The 19,435-nt window shown below is 48.1% G+C and overlaps 1 protein-coding gene across 2 annotated transcripts in view; it reads left to right on the plus strand.

Annotated features, from left to right (window-relative positions):
• Window positions 1-18,981: 18,981 nt before the first annotated feature.
• The window catches only part of ell2 (elongation factor for RNA polymerase II 2), a 194,829-nt gene continuing 194,375 nt past the window's right edge, over window positions 18,982-19,435 (plus strand). Inside the window, exon 1 of one of the 2 annotated variants that reach the window (XM_085988501.1) lies at window positions 18,982-19,266. In XM_085988501.1, coding sequence (XP_085844627.1) covers window positions 19,132-19,266 — 135 coding nt within the window. In that variant the 5' untranslated portion in view covers window positions 18,982-19,131. The remainder of the gene's footprint in view (window positions 19,267-19,435) is intronic. The other variant, XM_085988493.1, reaches the window with a different exon arrangement.

Here is a 19,435-nt window from a genome sequence, read left to right on the forward strand (position 1 = left end):
AAATATATCTTCCTCCGCAGCCTTGGAACAACTTTACACATGCTTTTTTCAAGTGTAACTTGTAAGGACTTACCCTCACTGAATCCATGAATGAAATCGACGAAGTTCACTGCGCACGCGCTGCCTGTGCAGTCGCACGTGCTGTGCCTCTGAACCCCTTCGTTCAGAGGACCGGAAATGCTGGCGTTCTCCGCATGCACGGTGTTTCCTGAACGCCGGCATTTCATCCGGCCAGATGCATGAGTACCCAGACCGTACTCACGCATTTGGACCCGAATTACTGGGCCATTGTGATTTTCTGCCTTCTATGATTTTCCCTTGTTTTTATTTGTAACAGAATTATGATGCAACAGATCAGATCTGCTGTACTTCTTCATGGTTCAGCAGCATTTATAAATTATTAAACCTAAATTTATTTTATTTCTAAGTCTGACACTTAGCTGCTTTTCCTCTCTTGTTTAGATTTTTCACTTGGCGTCACACATAATTTCCTGTATGAAGTAGTTTTAATTTCTTCCAAGATTTTCAACTGCTGCTGTTTAATTTGGTAGTTGGAGATGTGCAAAAGTAACTTGGAGTGAATAAAACAACCACAACAAAGTTCATTTGCGCAGAGCTTTTAACATAATAACATGTCCCAAGGTGCTTTCTATATGGCGGGCGATTAAGGAAAGTTGCCAGAAGGCGCAATCAAAAAGGAAGGTTTTGAGGAGATTTCTAAAGGCAGGGAGAGAAATAGCAAGGTTTTGGAGGGAGTTTCAAAGGGTGGTGACAAGATAGTTGAAATTTCTCCCACCAGGGCCAGGAATTTCCTCGGAGCTGTTCCTGCTCTGCCACCATAACTTTGCCGGAAAGTGCATCAGAAACCACATTTAGATGCGTAAATGGGGTTTCCTCTGTTCTTCCTGAAAAGTTACATTGGCGAAATGTGAGCAACTCCGAGGAAATTCCGTGGCCAGGTGAAGAATGCCAGCATGCAGATGCATAGGAGGTAGAATTGGAAGATCATGGGCTGGAGAATATGGCTGAAGAAGGTTGCAGAGATAGGGTGGATAAGTCTGTGGAGGGATTTATAAACAAAAGCAAGCATTTGAATTTGATGCATTGGGAGTTAGGGAGTCAGTGATGGTTAAAGAGAGGATGGTGATGAGTGAACAAGATGTAATGCAGAATACAGAATGTGGGTGGTGGAATTTTGGACAAGTTGAAGTTTGCATGGGGATGCGTTTGGGAGACTGGCAAGGGAAACATCAAACTTATAATTGGGATCTTTCCTTGACAGCTGAGACTAGAAATTCAATGACCATCATTTTCTTCCCTGATCCAAACTGCACCGTAAGTATGATAGCAAAATACTGCAGATGCTGGAAATCTGCAATAACAACAGAAAATGCTGGAAAAACTCAGCAGACCAGGAAACATCCGTGGAGAGAAATTAGAGTGATGTTTCGGTTTGAAAAAGGGTTAGACCCGAAACGTCACTCTAATTTCTCTCCACGGATGTTGCCTGGCCTGCTGAGTTTTTCCAGCATTTTCTGTTGCACCGTAAGTATGTCAGGTTAGACTTTGCACCAGCCCAAATGACCTGTAGCTAGCTTCAACCAAGTTTTGTGATCAACTTTATGTAAACTGTTTTATTGAGATGCCCACCTGCATTTGGGAGCTCACAGCTGCAGAGGCTGGGAAATGTCTGCTGCTGCAGGAGACAGCTGCGTGCAGCAACTTAAAAGGGAATGAACTTGCTTGGTTCCACTACAGGCTTGAGCACAGAGCTTGGAGACAGAGCTGGAGAACGCAAACGGAGTGATTCGCAAGCAGGGTGGAGGAATTTGATGAGCGCAGGAATTCAGTGGAGAGGAGGAAAGTGGTTGAGAAGTCTAACGGAAAAGGAGGAGTGGAGACACAGAACCCAAGGTCTCGAAGGTAATAGACATGAGAGCAGACCTGTGGGAGAGCGAGAAGAGTGGCTGCAGATAAAGGTAGGCCCAAGAGCCCAGAGCCTGGAGGGAGCGTGAGTGTCAGGGAGCGAGGTAAGTGATGTCAGCACAGGGAAGGAGCTGATTGGTGAGTAGCTGGTGAGTAGCTGGTGATTGTTTTTTTTAAAGTCTTTATTTCTGTTAAGTTAATTAATAGTCTATTAAGTAGAGGCATGGCAGGACACCTCGGTCCCATGGCATGCACATCTTGTGGCACGTGGGAACTCCAGGACGCTTCCCGTGTCCTGGACAACCACATGTGCAGGAAGTGTCATCAGTTGGAGGAGCTCAAGCTCCAGGTTTTGAAGCTTGAGCAGCAGCTGGTGTCACTGTGGTGCACCCGTGAGGCTGAGAGCTACGTGAATAGCACGTTTCAGGAGCTGGTCACCCTGCAGCATAAGAGTGTGCAGGCAGAGAGGGAATGGGCGACCGTCAGACAGACAAGGAGGACCAGGCAGGTAGTGCAGGAGTCCCCTGAGTGCATCTCACTCTTTAACCAGTATTCAGGCTGGTGAGGGCGATGGTTCCTCTGGGGAGTACAGCCATAGCCAAGTCCACAGCACCACGGGTGGCTCAGCTGTACAGGGGGGTAGGAGGAAGATCGGGAAAGAAAAGTGATAGGAGATTCGATAGTTAGGGGAACAGACAGGCGTTCCTGCGGCCGCAGACGTGATTCCAGGATGGTATGTTACCTCCCTGGTGCCAGGGTCAAGGATGTCACTGAGCGGCTGCAGAACATTCTGAGGGGGGAGGGTGAACAGCTAGAGGTCATGGTCCATATCGGTATCAACGACATAGGTAGAAAGGGGGATGAGGTCCTGCAGGCAGATTTTAGGGAGCTAGGAAAGAGATTAAAAAGCAGGACCTCAAAGGTAGCAATCTCCAGATTACTCCCGGTGCCACAAGCTAGTGAATATAGAAATAGGAGGATAGAGCATATGATTGCGTGGCTTGAGAGATGGTGCAGGAGGGAGGTCTTTAGATTCCTGGGACATTGGGGCCGGTTCTAGGGGAGGTGGGATCTGAACAGGCTGGATGGGTTGCACCTCAACAGAGCTGGGACCAAAATCCTCGCGTGGGCGTTTGCGAGTGCTGTTGGGGAGGGTTTAAACTAATTTGGCAGGGGGATGGGCACCAGAATGTAGCATTAGAAAGGAGAAACAAGGTGCATAAAGAATTGGGAGAGACAGATAGCACTAGAGTAAGAAATAGTATGGTATTAGGTGGGCTCAGACTAAGAGAGAATACAAGAAGGTTTACAGTGCATGTGTGTGAATGCATGAAGTGTGGTAAATAAGGTTGGTGAGCTGCAGGCGCCAATAGACACTATGGAATATGATGTCGTGGTGATAATGGAGACCTGGCTCAAGAAAGGGCAGGATTGGGTACTAAATATACCTGGATATAAGGTGTTCAGGAAAGATAGGGAAGGAAAGAAAGGAGGTGGTGTGACAGTATTGATTAAGGAGAATATTACCATGCTGGAGAGAGAGGATGTCCTGGAGGGGTCAAGGACAGAATCTATTTGGTTAGAATTGAGAAACAATAGAGGTGCCATTACACTACTAGGTGTATTCTACAAGCCGCCAACTAGTGGGAAGGATATAGAGGAGCAAATTTGCAAGGAAATTACAGAGAGGTGCAAGAACTATAGAGTAGTGATAATGGGGGACTTCAACTATCCTTATATTGACTGGGATAGTAATAGTGTAAAGGGCAGAGAGGAGGAAGAATTTCTGAAGTGTGTTCAGGAGAACTTTCTTGATCAGTACGTTTCCAGCCCAACGAGGCAGGAGGCATTGCTGGATCTGGTTCTGGGGAATGAGGTAAGCCAAGTAGAGCAACTGTCAGTAGGGGAACATTTAGGGAACAGTGATCACAGTATCATAAGGTTTAGACTAGCTGTGGAAAAGCACAGGGAGCAATCTAGATTAAAATGCTTAATTGGAGGAAAGCCAATTTCAGTGGGTTGAGAATGGATCTGGCCCGGGTAAATTGGAATCAAAGATTGTCAGGCAAAACTGTAATGTAACAATGGGCTGCCTTTAAAGAGGAGATGGTTTGGGTACAGTGGAGGTACATTCCCACGAGGGGGAAAGGTAGGGCAACCAAAGCCAGAGCTCCCTGGATGAAGAAAGAGATAGAGAGTAAGATGAAGCAGAAAAAGGGGGCGTATGACAGATGTCAGGTTGAGAATACAAGTGAGAACGAGGCTGAATATAGAAAGTTCAGAGGGGAAGTGAAAAAGAAAATAAGAGGGGCAAAGAGAGAGTATGAGAACAGATTGGCAGCTAACATAAAAGGGAAATCAAAAGTCTTCTATAGGCATATAAATAGTAAAAGGATAGTAAGAGGAAGGGTGGGGCCAATTAGAGACCAAAATGGAGACCTATGCATGTTGGCAGAGGGCATGGCTGAGGTACTAAATGAGTACTTTGCATCTGTCTTTATCAAGGAAGAAGGTGCTGCCCAAGTCATAGTGAAAGAGGAGGTAGTTGAGATACTGGATAGGATAAAAATTGATAAAGAGGAGGTACTAGATAGGCTGGCTTTACTTAAAGTAGATACGTCACCAGGACTGGATGGGATGCATCCCAGGATGCTGAGGGAAGTAAAGGTGGAAATTGCATAGGTGCTGGCCATAATCTTCCAATCCTCCTTGGATACAGGGCTGGTGCCAGAGGATGGAAGATGTAGGTGAGGTTTTAAATGAATATTTTGCATCTGTGTTCACTATAGAGAAGGACAATGTAGGCATAGAAATCAGGCAGGGGGATTGTGATATACTTGAACAAATTAGTATTGAGAGGGAGGAGGTACTAGCAGTTTTAGTGGGCTTAAAAGTGGATAAATCCCCAGGCCCAGATGAGATGTATCCCAGGCTGCTGTGTGAGGCAAGGGAGGAGATTGCAGGGGCTCTGACACAAATTTTCAGAACCTCTCTGGCCCCAGGGGAGGTGCCAGAGGACTGGAGAACAGCTAACATAGTACCATTGTTCAAGAAGGGTAGTAGGGATAAACCATGGAATTACATTCCAGTGAGCCTAACATCAGTGGTAGGGAAATTATTGGAAAAAATTCTGAGGGACAGAATTAGTCTGCACTTGGAGAGGCAAGGATTAATCAAGGATAGTCAGCATGGCTTTGTCAGGGGGAGATCATGTCTGACCAATTTGATTGACTTTTTCGAGGGGGTGACTAGGTGTGTGGATGAGGGTAGTGCAGTTGATGTAGTCTACATGGACTTCAGTAAGGCTTTTGACAAAGTTCCACATGGGAGACTGGTCAAGAAGGTAAGAGCCCATGGGATCCAGGGCAATTTGGCACATTGGATCCAAAATTGGCTTAGTGGCAGGAGGCAGAGGGTGATGGTCGAAGGTTGTTTTTGTGACTGGAAGCCTGTGTCCAGTGGTGTACTGCAGGGATCGGTGCTGGGTCCTTTGCTGTTTGTAGTGTACATTAATGATTAGATATGAATGTAGGAGGTATGATCAGTAACTTTGCAGATGACACGAAAATTGGTGGAGTGGTAAATAACGAGGAGGGAAGCCTCAGGCTACAGGACGATATCGATGGGTTGGTTAGATGGGCAGAACAGTGGCAAATGGAATTTAACCCAGAAAAGTGTGAGGTGATGCATTTTGGGAGGACTAACAAGGCAAGGGAATACACAATGAATGGTAGGACCCTAGGAAGGACAGAGGATCAGAGGGACCTTGGTGTGCATGTACTGTACATAGATCCCTGAAGGCGGCAGGCCAGGTAGATAAGGTGGTTAAAAAGGCCTATGGGATACTTGCCTTCATTAGCTGAGGCATAGAATATAAGAGCAGGGAGGTTATGATGGAGCTGTACAAAACGCTGGTTAGGCCACAGCTGGAATACTGTGTGCAGTTCTGGTCGCCACTATAGGAAGGATGTGATTGCATTGGAGAGGGTGCAGAGGAGATTCACCAGGATGTTACCTGGGCTGGAGCGTTTCAGCTATGAAGAGAGACTGGACAGACTGGGGTTATTTTCCTTAGAGCAGAGAAGTGCTGAGGGGGGAGCTGATTGAGGTGTACAAAATTATGAGGGGCATAGATAGGGTAGATAGAAAGGAACTTTTCCCCTTAGTAGAGGGGTCAATAACCAGGGGGCATAGTTTCAAGGAAAGGGGCAGGAGGTTTAGAGGAGATTTGAGGAAAAACGTTTTCACCCAGAGGGTGGTTAGAACCTGGAACTCACTGCCTGAAAGGGTGGTAGAGGCAGGAACCCTCACAATATTCAAGAAACATTTAGATGAGCACTTGAAACGCCATAGCATACAAGGCTATGGACCAAGTGCTGGAAATGGGATTAGAATAGACAGGGCTTGATGGCCGGCATGGACACAATGGGCCAAAGGGCCACTTTCTGTGCCGTATAACTCTATAGGGGAAAAAATTCATAGAAACATAGAAACATAGAAGATAGGAGCAGGCGTCGGCCCCTCGAGCCTGCTCCGCCATTCAATAAGATCATGGCTGATCATCCAAATTCAGTACCCTGTTCCTGCCTTCTCTCCATATCCCTTGATCCCTTTAGCCTTAAGAAATATATCCAACTCCTTCTTGAATATATTTAATGAATTGGCCTCTACTGCCTTCTTTGGCAGAGAATTCCACAGGTTCACCACTCTCTGGGTGAAGAAATTCCTCCTCATCTCTGTCCTAAATGGCTTACCCCTTATCCTTAGACTGTGGCCCCTGGTTCTGGACTCCCCGACCATCGGGAACATCCTTCAAACATCTAGTCTGTCTAGTCCTGTTAGAATTTTATAAGTTTCAATGAGATCCCCTCTCATTCTTCTAAACTCCAGCGAGTACAAGCCCAATCGACCCAATCTATCCTCATACGTCATTCCTGCCATCCCAGGTATCAGCCTGGTGAATCTTCGCTGCACTCCTTCCATGGCAAGAACATCCTTCCTCAGATAAGGCGACCAAAACTGCACACATTACTCAAGGTGTGGTCTCACCAAGGCCCTGTACAACTGCAGCAAGACATCCTTGTTCCTGTACTCAAACCCTCTCGTTACGAAGGCCAACATACCAATTGCCTTCTTAACCGCCTGCAGCACCTGCATGCTTACCTTCAGCGACTGGTGCACGAGGACGCCCAGGTCTCGTTGCACTTCCCCTTCTCCCAATCTATTGCCATTCAGATAATAATCTGCCTTCCTGTTTTTGACACCAAAGTGGATAACCTCGCATTTATCCATGTTATATTGCATCTGCCATGCATCTGCCCAATCACCCAACCTGTCCAAATCATACTGGAGTTTCTCAGCATCCTCCTCACAGCACACACGCCCACCCAGCTTTGTGTCATCTGCAAACTTGGAGATATTACATCTAGTTCCCTCGTCCAGATCATTAATATATATTGTGAATAGCTGGGGTCCAAGGACCAATCCCTGCGGTGCCCCATTAGTCACTGCCTGCCACTCAGAAAAAGAGCCGTTTATTCCAACTCTTTGCTTTCTGTCTGCCAACCAGTTCTCTATCCAAGTCAATACCTTGCCCCCAATCCCATGTGCCTTAATTTTACATGCTAATCTCTTATGCGGGACCTTATCGAAAGCCTTTTGAAAATCCAAATACACCACATCCACTGGTTCTCCCTTATCTAATTTATCAGTTACATCCTCAAAAAATTCCAGTAGATTAGTGAAGCACGATTTACCTTTTGTAAATACATGTTGACTTTGTCTGATCAGGTCACTTTTTTCCAAGTGCTCTGCTATTACATCCTTTACAATGGACTCTAGCATTTTCCCCACTACCAATGTCAGGCTTACCAGTCTGTAATTCCCCGTTTTCTCTCTACCACCCTTTTTGAACTGTGGGGTAACATTAGCTACCCGCCAATCCATGGGTACTGTTCCAGAGTCTATCGAATTTTGGAAGATGACCAGCAATGCATCTACTATTTCTAGGGCCACTTCCTTAAGTACCCTAGGATGTAGATTATCAGGCCCTGGGGATTTATCGGCCCTCAATCCCATCAATTTCCCTAACACCATTTCCTTACAAATACTGATTTCTATCAGTTCCTCCTTTTCATTAGACCCTATGTTCCCCGTCATCTTTGGGAGGTTATTTGTGTCCTCCTTTGTGAAGACAGAACCAAAGTATGTATTTAATTGGTCTTTGTTCCGCATTATAAATTCCCCTGATTCTGACTGCAAGGGACCTACGTTTGACTTCACCAATCTTTTTCTCTTCACATATCTATAAAAGCTTATACAGTCAGTTTTTATGTTCCCTGAAAGCTTACTCTCATACTCTATTTTCCCCCTCTTAATTAATCTCTTTGTCCTCCTTTTTTGGATCCTAAACTGCTCCCAATCCTCAGGTTTACTGCTTTTTCTGGCCAATTTATATGTCCTCTCCTTGGATCTTATGCTATCCCTAATTTCCCTTGTTAGCCACGGTTGAGTCAAATTTTTTGTTTTATTTTTATGCCAAACTGGGATGAACAAATTCTGTAGTTCATCCATGCGATCTTTGAATGTTTGCCATTGCCCATCCACCGTCAACCCTTTGAGTGACATTCCCCAATCAATCCTACCCAATTCGCACCTCATACCATCGTAGTCTCCTTTATTTAAATTCAGGACCCTAGTCTCCGAGTCAACTATAGCACTCTCCATCTTAATGAAGAATTCTATCATATTATGATCGTTCCTCCCCAAGGGGCCTCGCACAACAAGATTGCTAATTAATCCTTTCTCATTACATAATACCCAGTCTAAGATGGCCTGATCTCTAGTTGGTTCCTCGACATATTGGTCTAGGAAACCATCCCGTATACATTCCAGGAATTCCTCCTCCACAGTATTGTTACTAATTTGGTTAGCCCAATCTATATGTAGATTAAAGTCACCCATGATAACTGCTGTGCCCTTATTGCACGCTTCTCTAATTTCCCATTTAATGCCATCCCTGACATCCGCATTACTGTTTGGAGGTCTATATACCACTCCCACTAACGTTTTCTGCCCCTTGGTATTTCTCAGTTCTACCCATACAGATTCCACATCATCAGAGCTAATATCTTTCCTTTCAATTGTGTTAATCCCCTCTTTAACCAGCAATGCTACCCCACTTCCTTTTCCTTTTAGCCTATCTTTCCTGAATATTGTATACCCTGGATGTTGAGTTCCCAACCTTGGCCACCTTGGAGCCATGTTTCCGTAATCCCAATCATATCATATTCGTTTACCTCTATTTGCGCAGCTAATTCATCCACCTTATTATGAATGCTCCTCGCATTAAGACACAAAGCCTTCAGGCTTGTTTTTTTAACGCTCTTAGATCTTTTAGAATTATTATTTATTGTGGCCATGTTTGATTTAAACCCTTGATTTCTCTGCCTGTCACTTTTGTTTTTCTCCTTCCTGTCTTTTGCTTTTATCCTTGTTTCCCTTTCCTCTGTTTCCCCGCTCAGTTTCCCAACCCCCTGCCATTTTAGTTTAAACCCTCCCCCAGAGCATTAGCAAACACTCCCCCTAGGACATCAGTTCCAGCCCTACCCAGGTGCAAACCGTTCGTTTTGTACTGGTCCCACCTCCCCCAGAACCGGTTCCAATGTCCCAGGAATTTAAATCCCTCCCCCTTGCACCATTCCTCTAGCCACGTATTCATCTGAAATATCCTTCTATTTCTACTCTGACTAGCACGTGGCAATCCTGAGATTACTACCTTTGAGATCCTATTTTTAAATTTATTTCCTAACTCCCTATATTCAGATTTTAGGACCTCATCCCGGTTTTTACCTATATCGTTGGTACCTATATGCACCAGGACAACTGGCTGTTCACCCTCCCCTTCCAAAATGTTCTGCAGCCGCTCTGAGACATCCTTGACCCTTGCACCAGGGAGGCAACACACCATCCTGGAGTCTCGTTTGCAGCCGCAGAAACGTCTATCTATTCCCCTTACAATAGAATCCCCTATTACTATAGCTCTCCCCCTCTTTTTCTTCCCGTCCTGTGCAGCAGAGCCACCCCTGGTGCCAGGAAGTTGGCTGCTGCTGCCTTCCCCTGGTAAGCCATCCCCCACATCAGTATCCAAAGCGGTATATCTGTTTGAGAGAGGGATGGCCACAGGGGACCCCTGCACTACCTGCCTGCGCATACTACTCTGCCTGTTGGTCACCCTTTCCCTTTCTGCCTGTGCCACCTTTATCTGCGGTGTGACCAACTGATTAAACGTGCTATTCACGACGTCCTCAGCATCGCGAATGGTCCAGTATGTATCCAATCGCTGCTCCAGTGCCGCAATGCAGTCTGCCAGTAGCTACAGCTGGACACACTTCCTGCACACATGGTTGTCAGGGACAGAGAAAGGGTCCCTGAGTTCCCACATAGCGCAGGAGGAGCATACCATGGCACCGGGCTGTCCTGCCATGACTTAGCCTTTAATTAATTGAAATTAACTTAAACAAATCAATCCCACAAATTACACTACAGATAAATGATATATTTAAGGGCCCTGGTTTACCAACAGTCCCCGCTACACCCCAGAGATCCTAGAAACTATAAACCACAGAGTTAAAGTTTAAAAAGAGAGAAATACTCACCAACCAATCATTTACCTGCTTTCTGGTGACGTCACACTTCGATTACTTTTTACTTTTCTCCCTCTCTGAGATTGGAGATTAGTAAGCCTACCTGGTCTCTGGGGCCTTTTATAGCCTCGCCGCTCGCGTTTCCCGCCACTGCCGCTGTGAGGCCTACCTGGTCTTTGGGGCCTTTTATAGCCTCGCCGCTCGCATTTCCCGCCGCCGCCGCTGTGAGGCCTACCTGGTCTCTGGGGCCATTTATAGACTCGCCGCTCGTGTTTTCCGCCGCTGCCGCTGTGAGGCCTACCTGGTCTCTGGAGCCTTTTATAGCCTCGCCGCTCGCTTTTCCCGCCGCTGCCGCTGTGAGGCTTACCTGGTGTCTGGGGCCTTTTATAGCCTCGCCGCTCGTGTTTCCCACTGCCACCGCTGCCGCTGTGAGGCCTACCTGGTCTGTGGGGCCTTTTATAGCCTCGCCGCTCGCGTTTCCCAGTTGGTAGCGCCTCAAGAGGGCGCTAAGTGGGGCGCAAAGCAACTAGCGCCCGGGCGCAGCGATATCTGCGCCTCTCGTGAAATTGACCGGACATTTTGTGGTGGCGCTAAACAATACCGCCCGATCCCCTGCGCACGCAGATCTTAACATCATTCGAGAGTGTAACACGCTTGGGGCGCCCCGGACTGGAAATTGAGTGGCGCCCCCCCTCCTTTCCGCCTGGCGCAACCAACGACAGGTTGACTGGAACGCTTCCCAGTCGCTGTGGGGCTGGGGGGGCGCTATTTAAAGGGGCCCTCTTCCTGGCTTTTGTGTGGTAGCCATTTTTGCACCACTCGTTCGGAGAGAGAGAGAGATTTTGAGAGAGACAAAAAGAGAGAGACTTCTGCATTGAGTCAACGCTGTCTGAGGTAGTTTTGGCTTCTGACCATAACTTTGCAGGTACTTTGCTTTTTGACCTTCATAACTTTGATTGCCTAGATGCTATGGGGGCTGCAATGGATGGGAACGTCGTTCTTCTCCATCACATTCGGAGGTCACAGAGACGCAGAGAGAGAGTGGCAATCATGGCCAGACGGAGGAGGACCAACAGGCCTCGGTACAGGAGACCTTACCCTCCCAGGGTTTTTCGCCAACAGTTCTCCTACATTAGTATGTCTGAGGAGCAGTGTTTGCGAAGGCTGCGCTTCAGCAAGGAGGTGGTCACTGAGCTCTGCCACCTGCTTCAGCCAGATCTGCAGCCTCAACTGAGGAGCAGGACATCTCTGTCAGTGGCAGTGAAGATAACAGTGGCTCTCAACTTTTATGCCACTGGCTCATTTCAATCAGCTACTGGGGACATCACCAATATCTCCCAGTTCACAGTGCATTGCTGCATCCGTCAGGTAACAAATGCCCTCTTTAAAAGGAGACGAGAGTTATATCTCTTTCCCATGACCCCGGACAAGCAGCAAGAACACGCAACGGGCTTTGCAATGATAACGGGCTTCCCCATGGTGCAGGGCGCCATTGACTGCACGCATGTGGCTTTGCGTGCGCCGCAAGAGAATGCCGAGGATTTCCGCAACCGAAAGGGCTTCCATTCCTTAAACGTCCAGTTGGTCTGTGACCACAGACAGCTGATACTCGCTGTCAATGCCCACTTTCCTGGCAGCAGCCACGATGCCTTCATCCTGCGCCAGACTTCTGTGGCAGACTTTTTCCAGGCACCGCATCACCCAGGAGATTGGCTTCTCGGGGACAAGGGATATCCTCTGTGCACCTGGCTGATGACACCGCTCCGTATGCCCAGCACCCCTGCTGAGCTACGATACAACGAGAGCCATCAAGCTACCAGGAACATCGTTGAGCACACAATCGGTGTGCTCAAGCAACGGTTCCGCTGTCTGGACCATTCTGCAGGAGCCCTTCAGTACTCACCTGAGCAAGTCTCCCACTTCGTTGTTGTGTGCTGCATGCTGCATAACCTTGCAATCCTCAGGACCCAGCCAATGCCACCAGGCATTGGAGCACCAGCAGAGGAGGAGGAGGAAGATGAGAAGGATGATCATCAGCAGCACCAAGGTGGGAGGGAGGCACAAAGTGGAAGGGCCGTCCGTCAAAGTCGCTTCTAGGCCCCCTCTGAGGAAATGGCTTCTGCCATTCAAACAACCTGAATTAAACCATCCCGCAACCCCTAAGCCGGTCAAGGCAACAATGATTGCAAAGACCAAACATGTACATTTTGAATACAGACACTTCTTTATTTCACAAACTCTGTGTGTCTCATTTCCGCATGACAAAGTAATAGAAAGAAACAAAAAAAAAAAGCAGTCATTCACATAACTGGCTCTCACAACCTGGAGACAATGTCCAAAACAGTTACAAAAATATGACCACGAACCTCGGCCTTCAATAAAACAATGAAAAGCATTTTGTCACACGTCCTACTTTTTGCCCTTCGAGGGTGATCTGCTTCCCTTGCGAAATTCCCCCCTTCCCACCCTGCAGCTCCTCCGTAATAGGGACCCCAGTGGCTGGAGCAAGGCTGGGGGAAGGCTGCGGATTGTCACAAACTGAGACTGCAGATGCCCTTGAAAGACGGCCTGGACCAGCTCTGGGCCTGGAAGGCCCGGCTGCTGACTGCACCAACACTGCATGGGCGGCAGCAGTCTGTCCTACAGGTGGTGGCAACTGCAGTGGAGAAGTGCCAGTGGTGGCAGCAGGAATGCTGTCATCTTGAGAGAGGACAGCAACTCCCTGCTCGAACGACACACTGGCACTCCCACGGGGCAGCACTTTAGCATCCGGAGCAATCTGATGGAGCACAGATTGCTGGCCTGCTGCGGCGCGGTGAGAGCCCCGGGAAAATGTGCCCGATCCAGCGAGGGTGGCAGCAGTCGGTGCTCGCGTGGCCTCAATCTGCGTCTGCATGAGACCAGCCACTGACTGCATTGCAGCACTAAGCATTTGCGTGGTAGCCGCCTGTGCTACAGCGAAGTGCTCCACACTCCTTGCCAGTGATTCAATGGATTCGGGCAACCTTGCCACTGCAGCCATGAGCTCAGTGTGCCTGTGCTCCGCCTGGGCACTCATTTCAGCGAGGACCTGCTCCTCCTCTGCGTCCAGTGCAGCAGGACTCGAAGCCATACTCTCCCTCCGGGGAGAAGGCCCCCGAGCTTCCCTACCCCCATCGCGTTGCTGCAGCCCGCTGGGTCCTGGAGCTTCACCCTCATCAGACCATTCCCCCCTGCTCCCCTCCAGGGAAGGCGTGTTCCCAGTGTGGGAATGGGCTGCCTCGGTAGAGGATGGCGCTGATGCTCCGGCTTCCTCTTCTTCCTCGCCTTCAGCTTCACTCCCACTGGCAGCTTGAGGGCCCGTCTCCTCACCTGGTAAATCACCATCTGAAAGCAGGGAGGTATAAGAGTGGCTTTAGCGTGAGGACAGGGTGGCAGCAAGGGAGGCATGAGTGCAGCGATTTAGTGATTTGGATTGAAAGTGTCAAAGGCTGCTGTTTTGAGGAACAAGTGGAAGGAGAGGACAAAAAGGTGATGACCTTACCATTGCTGTCCAGAACGGGGTCGGCGTCTCCAGTGGCGACGGGACCAATCACCCAGCTTGCCACAATCCTGTGGACACACTCCTCAAGATCACTGAGGGGTTGCAGCTGAGGCCGCCCTCCACCGGTCCATTGCTGCTGTCTCCTATTATGAGACAGCTTGGCCTGCAAGAAAAAGGACGGCGTCTGAGTAAATATGCAGCCATATTCTTGCCTGAAATGCCTCCCATGGTTGAATAGCCCTTATTGTATGCAGCCATGGTCTTGCCTGAAATGCTTCCCATGGTTGAATAGCCCTTACTGTATGCAGCCATGGTCTTGCCTGAAATGCCTCCCATGGTTGAATAGCCCTTACTGTATGCAAAGTGTGGAATGTGCATGTGTGTTTGATGAAAGGGCCATAGGTGTTGGATGAGTGTTGGGCATTGGGGCTTTCAAGACCCTCTGGCCATAAAGTGAGGCTGAGATGGAGGGATGAAGAGGTTTTGAAAAAAAGGCACTCACCCTGACGACCCGAGTGAGATCGTTGAACTTTTTCCTACATTGCACATGGGTCCTAGGCACCATGTTGCTTGAGAACACTCTCTGAACCACCTCCCTCCATGCTCTTCTGCACTCGCGTGGCAAAGGCCTCCTGGGTACAGAATGGATCTTCTGCGCTCCACCGCGTCAACCAGAGCCTCCAAGGCCCGCTCGCAGAAGCGCTGTGCTCGCTCCCTAGCCCTCTCCATAGTGTTTGGCTGCTAGATTTAGCCACAGGTCTGCCCAGGCCGAGATTCAAGGCTCCAATGAGCAGGGTGTGGCTGCAGAGCAAGATCGACCCTCCCCTTTAAGAACTGACCGGTGCCAGTATGTCTGTGTTCAATCGCTAACTGACAGCACCTGCGCTGCGCCCGCCCTCTGATGTAGCGCCTCGCTCCTCGGCCTTAGTGCCTTAAGAGAGGTGTGTAGCGCCTGATTTAGCGCTCCAATCACCTCCAGGGGCGATAAAAGCCAAGTTTACTGTCGGAGGCGATAATTAGCGGCAGGCGCTAAACTTTGCGCACCGCCAATAATGGCGCCCCATATGGGGCGATACCGAATTTGTCCCCCTATGACTCTATGACTGGAGAATTGCAAATGTCACACCCTTGTTCAAAAAAGGGTGTAAGGATAAACCCAGCAACTACAGGTCAGTCAGTTTAACCTCGGTAGTGGGGAAGCTTTTAGAAACGATAATCTGAGACAAAATTAACAGTCACTTCGACAAGTGTGGATTAATTAAGGAAAGCCAGCATGGATTTTCTAAATGCAAATCGTGTTTAACTAACTTGATTGGGTTTTTGATGAGGTAACAGAAAGGGTTGATGAGGGCAATGCAGTTGCTGTGTACATGGACTTCCAAAAGGCGTTTGATAAAGTGCCACATAATAGGCTTGCCAGCAAAGTTGAAGCCCATGGAATAAAAGGGACAGTGGCAGCAGGGATACGAAATTGGCTAAGTGACAGGAAATAGAGAGTAGTGGTGAACGGTTGTTTATCAGACTGGAGGAACGTATACAGTGGAGTTCCCCAGGGGTCGGTACTAGGACCACTGCTTTTCTTGATATATATTAATGATTTAGACTAGGGTGTACAGGGCACAATTTCAAAATTTGCAGATGACACAAAACTTGGAAGTATAGTGAATAGTGAGGAGGATAGTGATAGATTTCAAGAGGACATAGACAGGCTGGTGGAATGGGCGGACACATGGCAGATGACATTTAACACAGAAAAGTGCGAAGTGATACATTTTGGTAGGAAGAACGAGGAGAGGCAATATAAACTAAAGGGTACAATTTTAAAGGGGGTATATATGCACAAATCGTTGAAGGTGGCAGGGCAGGTTGAGAAACCGGTTAAAAAAGCATATCAGATCCTGGGCTTCATAAATAGAGGCATAGGGCTGGATTTTATCAATGGAGGCGTGTTGGAGGCGGGACTACAACTTTTGGGGTTGTAGTCCCGCCTCCATCGAGTTGTGGCCAACCCACTCGATTTTCACTTGATTGACCTTGTTGAGCCCGCCCAGCGGGCTCAGCAGGCCAATTAAGGGCCACCCGGCAACAGGTGACGTCACTGATTGACATTTCATCTGTCAAGAGCTTTTGACAGATGAAATATCAGCGTTTGACAGCTCTTTGAAGTTGACAAACACTGACAATCTGTACTCTAAGTTAATTCCTTCCACTCAGGCTGATTTAGAGATCTCTCCAGAACAGAAAGCAGAATGCTGCAGATTTTGACAGCTCGCGGCCATTCTGCTTTCTGTGCCGGTGAGATGAGGGACTTCCGAGGCCTAAAGGAAGGAAGGCTGCATTATTAAGTAAAGGTAAGTAAAACTTATTTAAACACTTTACACACACCAAACACACTGACCTCTGCACTCATGCACCCATCACTCATCTGAACACTGGACATCTCGAACCCTCCAAGTCCTTCAGCCCGACGGTCCGCCTCGCTAACTTGGCGTGGTTTGGAGCCGTCGGGAAGCCCACACTTCAGGGATAAAAATAGGGATTAGGCTAAAAACTGTTAACAGGCAGTTAATTGGCACTAATCCCCTTCCCGCCTCGGGGAGGCAGCTCCCAGCACAGGTCGGGTACCCGCCTCCTGTGAAACGGGCATGGAGGCGGGTTGGGGGCGGATGGGATCGTGCCCCCCGATTTCGCGATTTTAACCCCCCACATGCCTCCAATCCTGCCTCACCAGCCTGATGAAATTCGAGCCCATAGAGTACAAAGGCAGGGAAGTTATGATGAACCTTTATAAAACACTGATTCGGCCTCAACTGGAGTATTGTGTCCAATTCTGGGCACCGCACTTTAGGAAGGATGTGAAGGCCTTAGAGAGGGTGCAGAAAAGATTTACAAGAATAGTTCCAGGGATGAGGGACTTCAGTTACGTGGATAGACTGGAGAAGCTAGGGTTGTTCTCCTTAGAGCAGAGAAGGTTGAGCGGAGATTTGATAGAGGTGTTCAAAATCATGAGGGGTCTAGACAGAGTAGATAGAGAGAAACTGTTCCCATTGGCGGAAAGGTCAAGAATCAGAGGACAGAGATTTAAGGTGATTGGCAGAAGAACCAAAGGCGACATAAGGAAAAACTTTTTTACGCAGCGAGTGGTCAGGATCTGTAATGCACTGCCTGAAAGGGTGGTGGAGGCAGATTCAATCGTGGCTTTCAAAAGGGAATTAGATAAGTAGCCAAAGGAAAAAATGTGCTGAAGTGCTCTTGCAGAGAGCTGGCATGGGCTCGATGGACCGAATGGCCTCCTTCTGTGCTGTAATCATTCTATGATTCTATACCTATCCAATCATAGCCACAGCATCTCCAGTAATGGCTTATTTTTCTAATCCTGCACTGTCACTTTGAGAGTGCCCCAATGATCCATATTTAGGCCCTCCTCTTTCTCATCTACATGCTACTCTTTGGCAACATCATCAGAAGACATAGGGTCAGCTTCCACATGTACGCTGACAACATCCAACTATACCTCTCAACACCTGTCTCAACCCATCTACTACCTTTGTGCTGTAGGACTGTTTGTCTGGCATCCAGTCTTAGATGAACCATAATTTCTTCTAGTTAAATATTGGGACGATCATAGCCATTGACTCAGCCCGTCATAAACGTTATACCCTTGCCACCAATTGCATCCCCTTCCAAACCAACATCTCAGGCTGGACCACACTGTTCATAACCTCAGTATCCTGACTTAAATGTTAATTATTTGTAACAACAACTTAAATTTATAAAACGCATTTAACGTAGCAAAATGTCCCAAGGCATTTAACATCAAAACATTTTGGACACCAAGCCACAGAAGGAGATATCAGGACAGTGACCATAAGCTTGGTCAAAGAGGTAGGTTTGAAGGAGCATCTTAAAGGAGGAGAGAGGTAGAGAGGTGTAGAGGTTTAGGGAGGGATTTCCAGAGGTTAGGGCCAAGGCAGCTGAAAGCAAGGCCACCAATGGTGGCGCGATTACAATCGGGGATGCTCAAGAGGTCAGAGAGGATGCCCAAGATGTTTGAAAACAAGGATGAGGCATTGTTTGACATAGGTGAATGGGACTCGGAGCGAGTTAAGATACGGGCAGCAGAGTTTTGGATGAGCACAAGTTTATGGAGGGTGAAAGCTGGGAGGCCGGCCAGGAGAGCATTGGAATAGTCAAGTCTAGAGGTAAAAAATAATATACATTTTATTGAAGGCGCAACGTAAGAAACTGTTAGTCCGTTTTTTTGTCTAAGATGAGACATTATCATGGAATAAAAACAGAAAATGCTGGAAACACTCAGCAGGCCAGGCAGCACATGTGGAGACGGGAACAGAGTTAACGTTTCAGGTAAACGGTGGCGTGCAAATCATTAAAACGCTGGGAAATATCTGACCAGTTAGCAGTCTCAGGTTTTTTATAGTGCTGTTTCATTTTCTCATAGGACGTCATCTTGCGAAAATGCAACAGCTCCGTTGACAGTTCTGAGAACGGCTGTGACGTTTACCTTCATTTACATATTTAAGGAGACAAGCGTTCACGTCATATGATTGATATCGCTTTGACAATTGGAACCCAGCCAGTGATGTCTGCTCGCCAATCAGCGCCGCGAGAAAGGGAAGGCAGTCCTGCTCCTGAAGATCAATTTCCATCGACGGCGTGACGTCAAACGTACCAACAGTTAAGTCCCGCCCCCCTCGCGGCCAAATATCAGGAATTCGCCAATCAAAAGTCGTCTTTTTTTTTATTGGCCCGAGTGGGGACGATGGATGCTTCATTGGACCAATCAGAGAACAGAGGTCTCCGCCGGTGAGGTTTGCGGTTGGAAGCCGGTGGGCCAATCGGGGAGGCCGGGAGGCGGCGAGCTGGGCGGGATGAGGTTGTCCAAAGAAGTTGGGTGGCAGCCGCTTGCCCCACAGTTACCTCCTCAGTCGCTCTGTTGCTTCAGAGCCTGGGGCAGGAACGGGAGGGGGGTGGACGATGCGAGGGACGTCAAACTGATGTCGGAGGGGCCAGTTCAAGATGGCGGCGGCGCTCGCTGAGGATCAGCGTTACGGGTTGTCGTGTGGGAAGTCGAGCCCCGGCAAAATCACCGTCTTTCACGTGAAGTTGACAGAGACAGCCTTCCGAGCGCTCGAAGCCTTTCAAAATTCAAAGGTGGGGGTGGGGAAGATTTATAATCTTATTTCAGCCTTTCATTAACGGGACCAATTATAGTGACTGACAGTTCCGATGCCGACAGTAACCCGGGGGTAAAAGATACGGACTTAAAAAAACTTGCACTTTGAGCTGTTCATTATTTAATTAATGCAGCTCGTTATTTATT

This window comes from Somniosus microcephalus, chromosome 1, assembly GCF_052327205.1.
Source record: "Somniosus microcephalus isolate GS21.2 chromosome 1, FLI_Smic_1.0, whole genome shotgun sequence".
Lineage (NCBI taxonomy): Eukaryota > Metazoa > Chordata > Chondrichthyes > Squaliformes > Somniosidae > Somniosus > Somniosus microcephalus.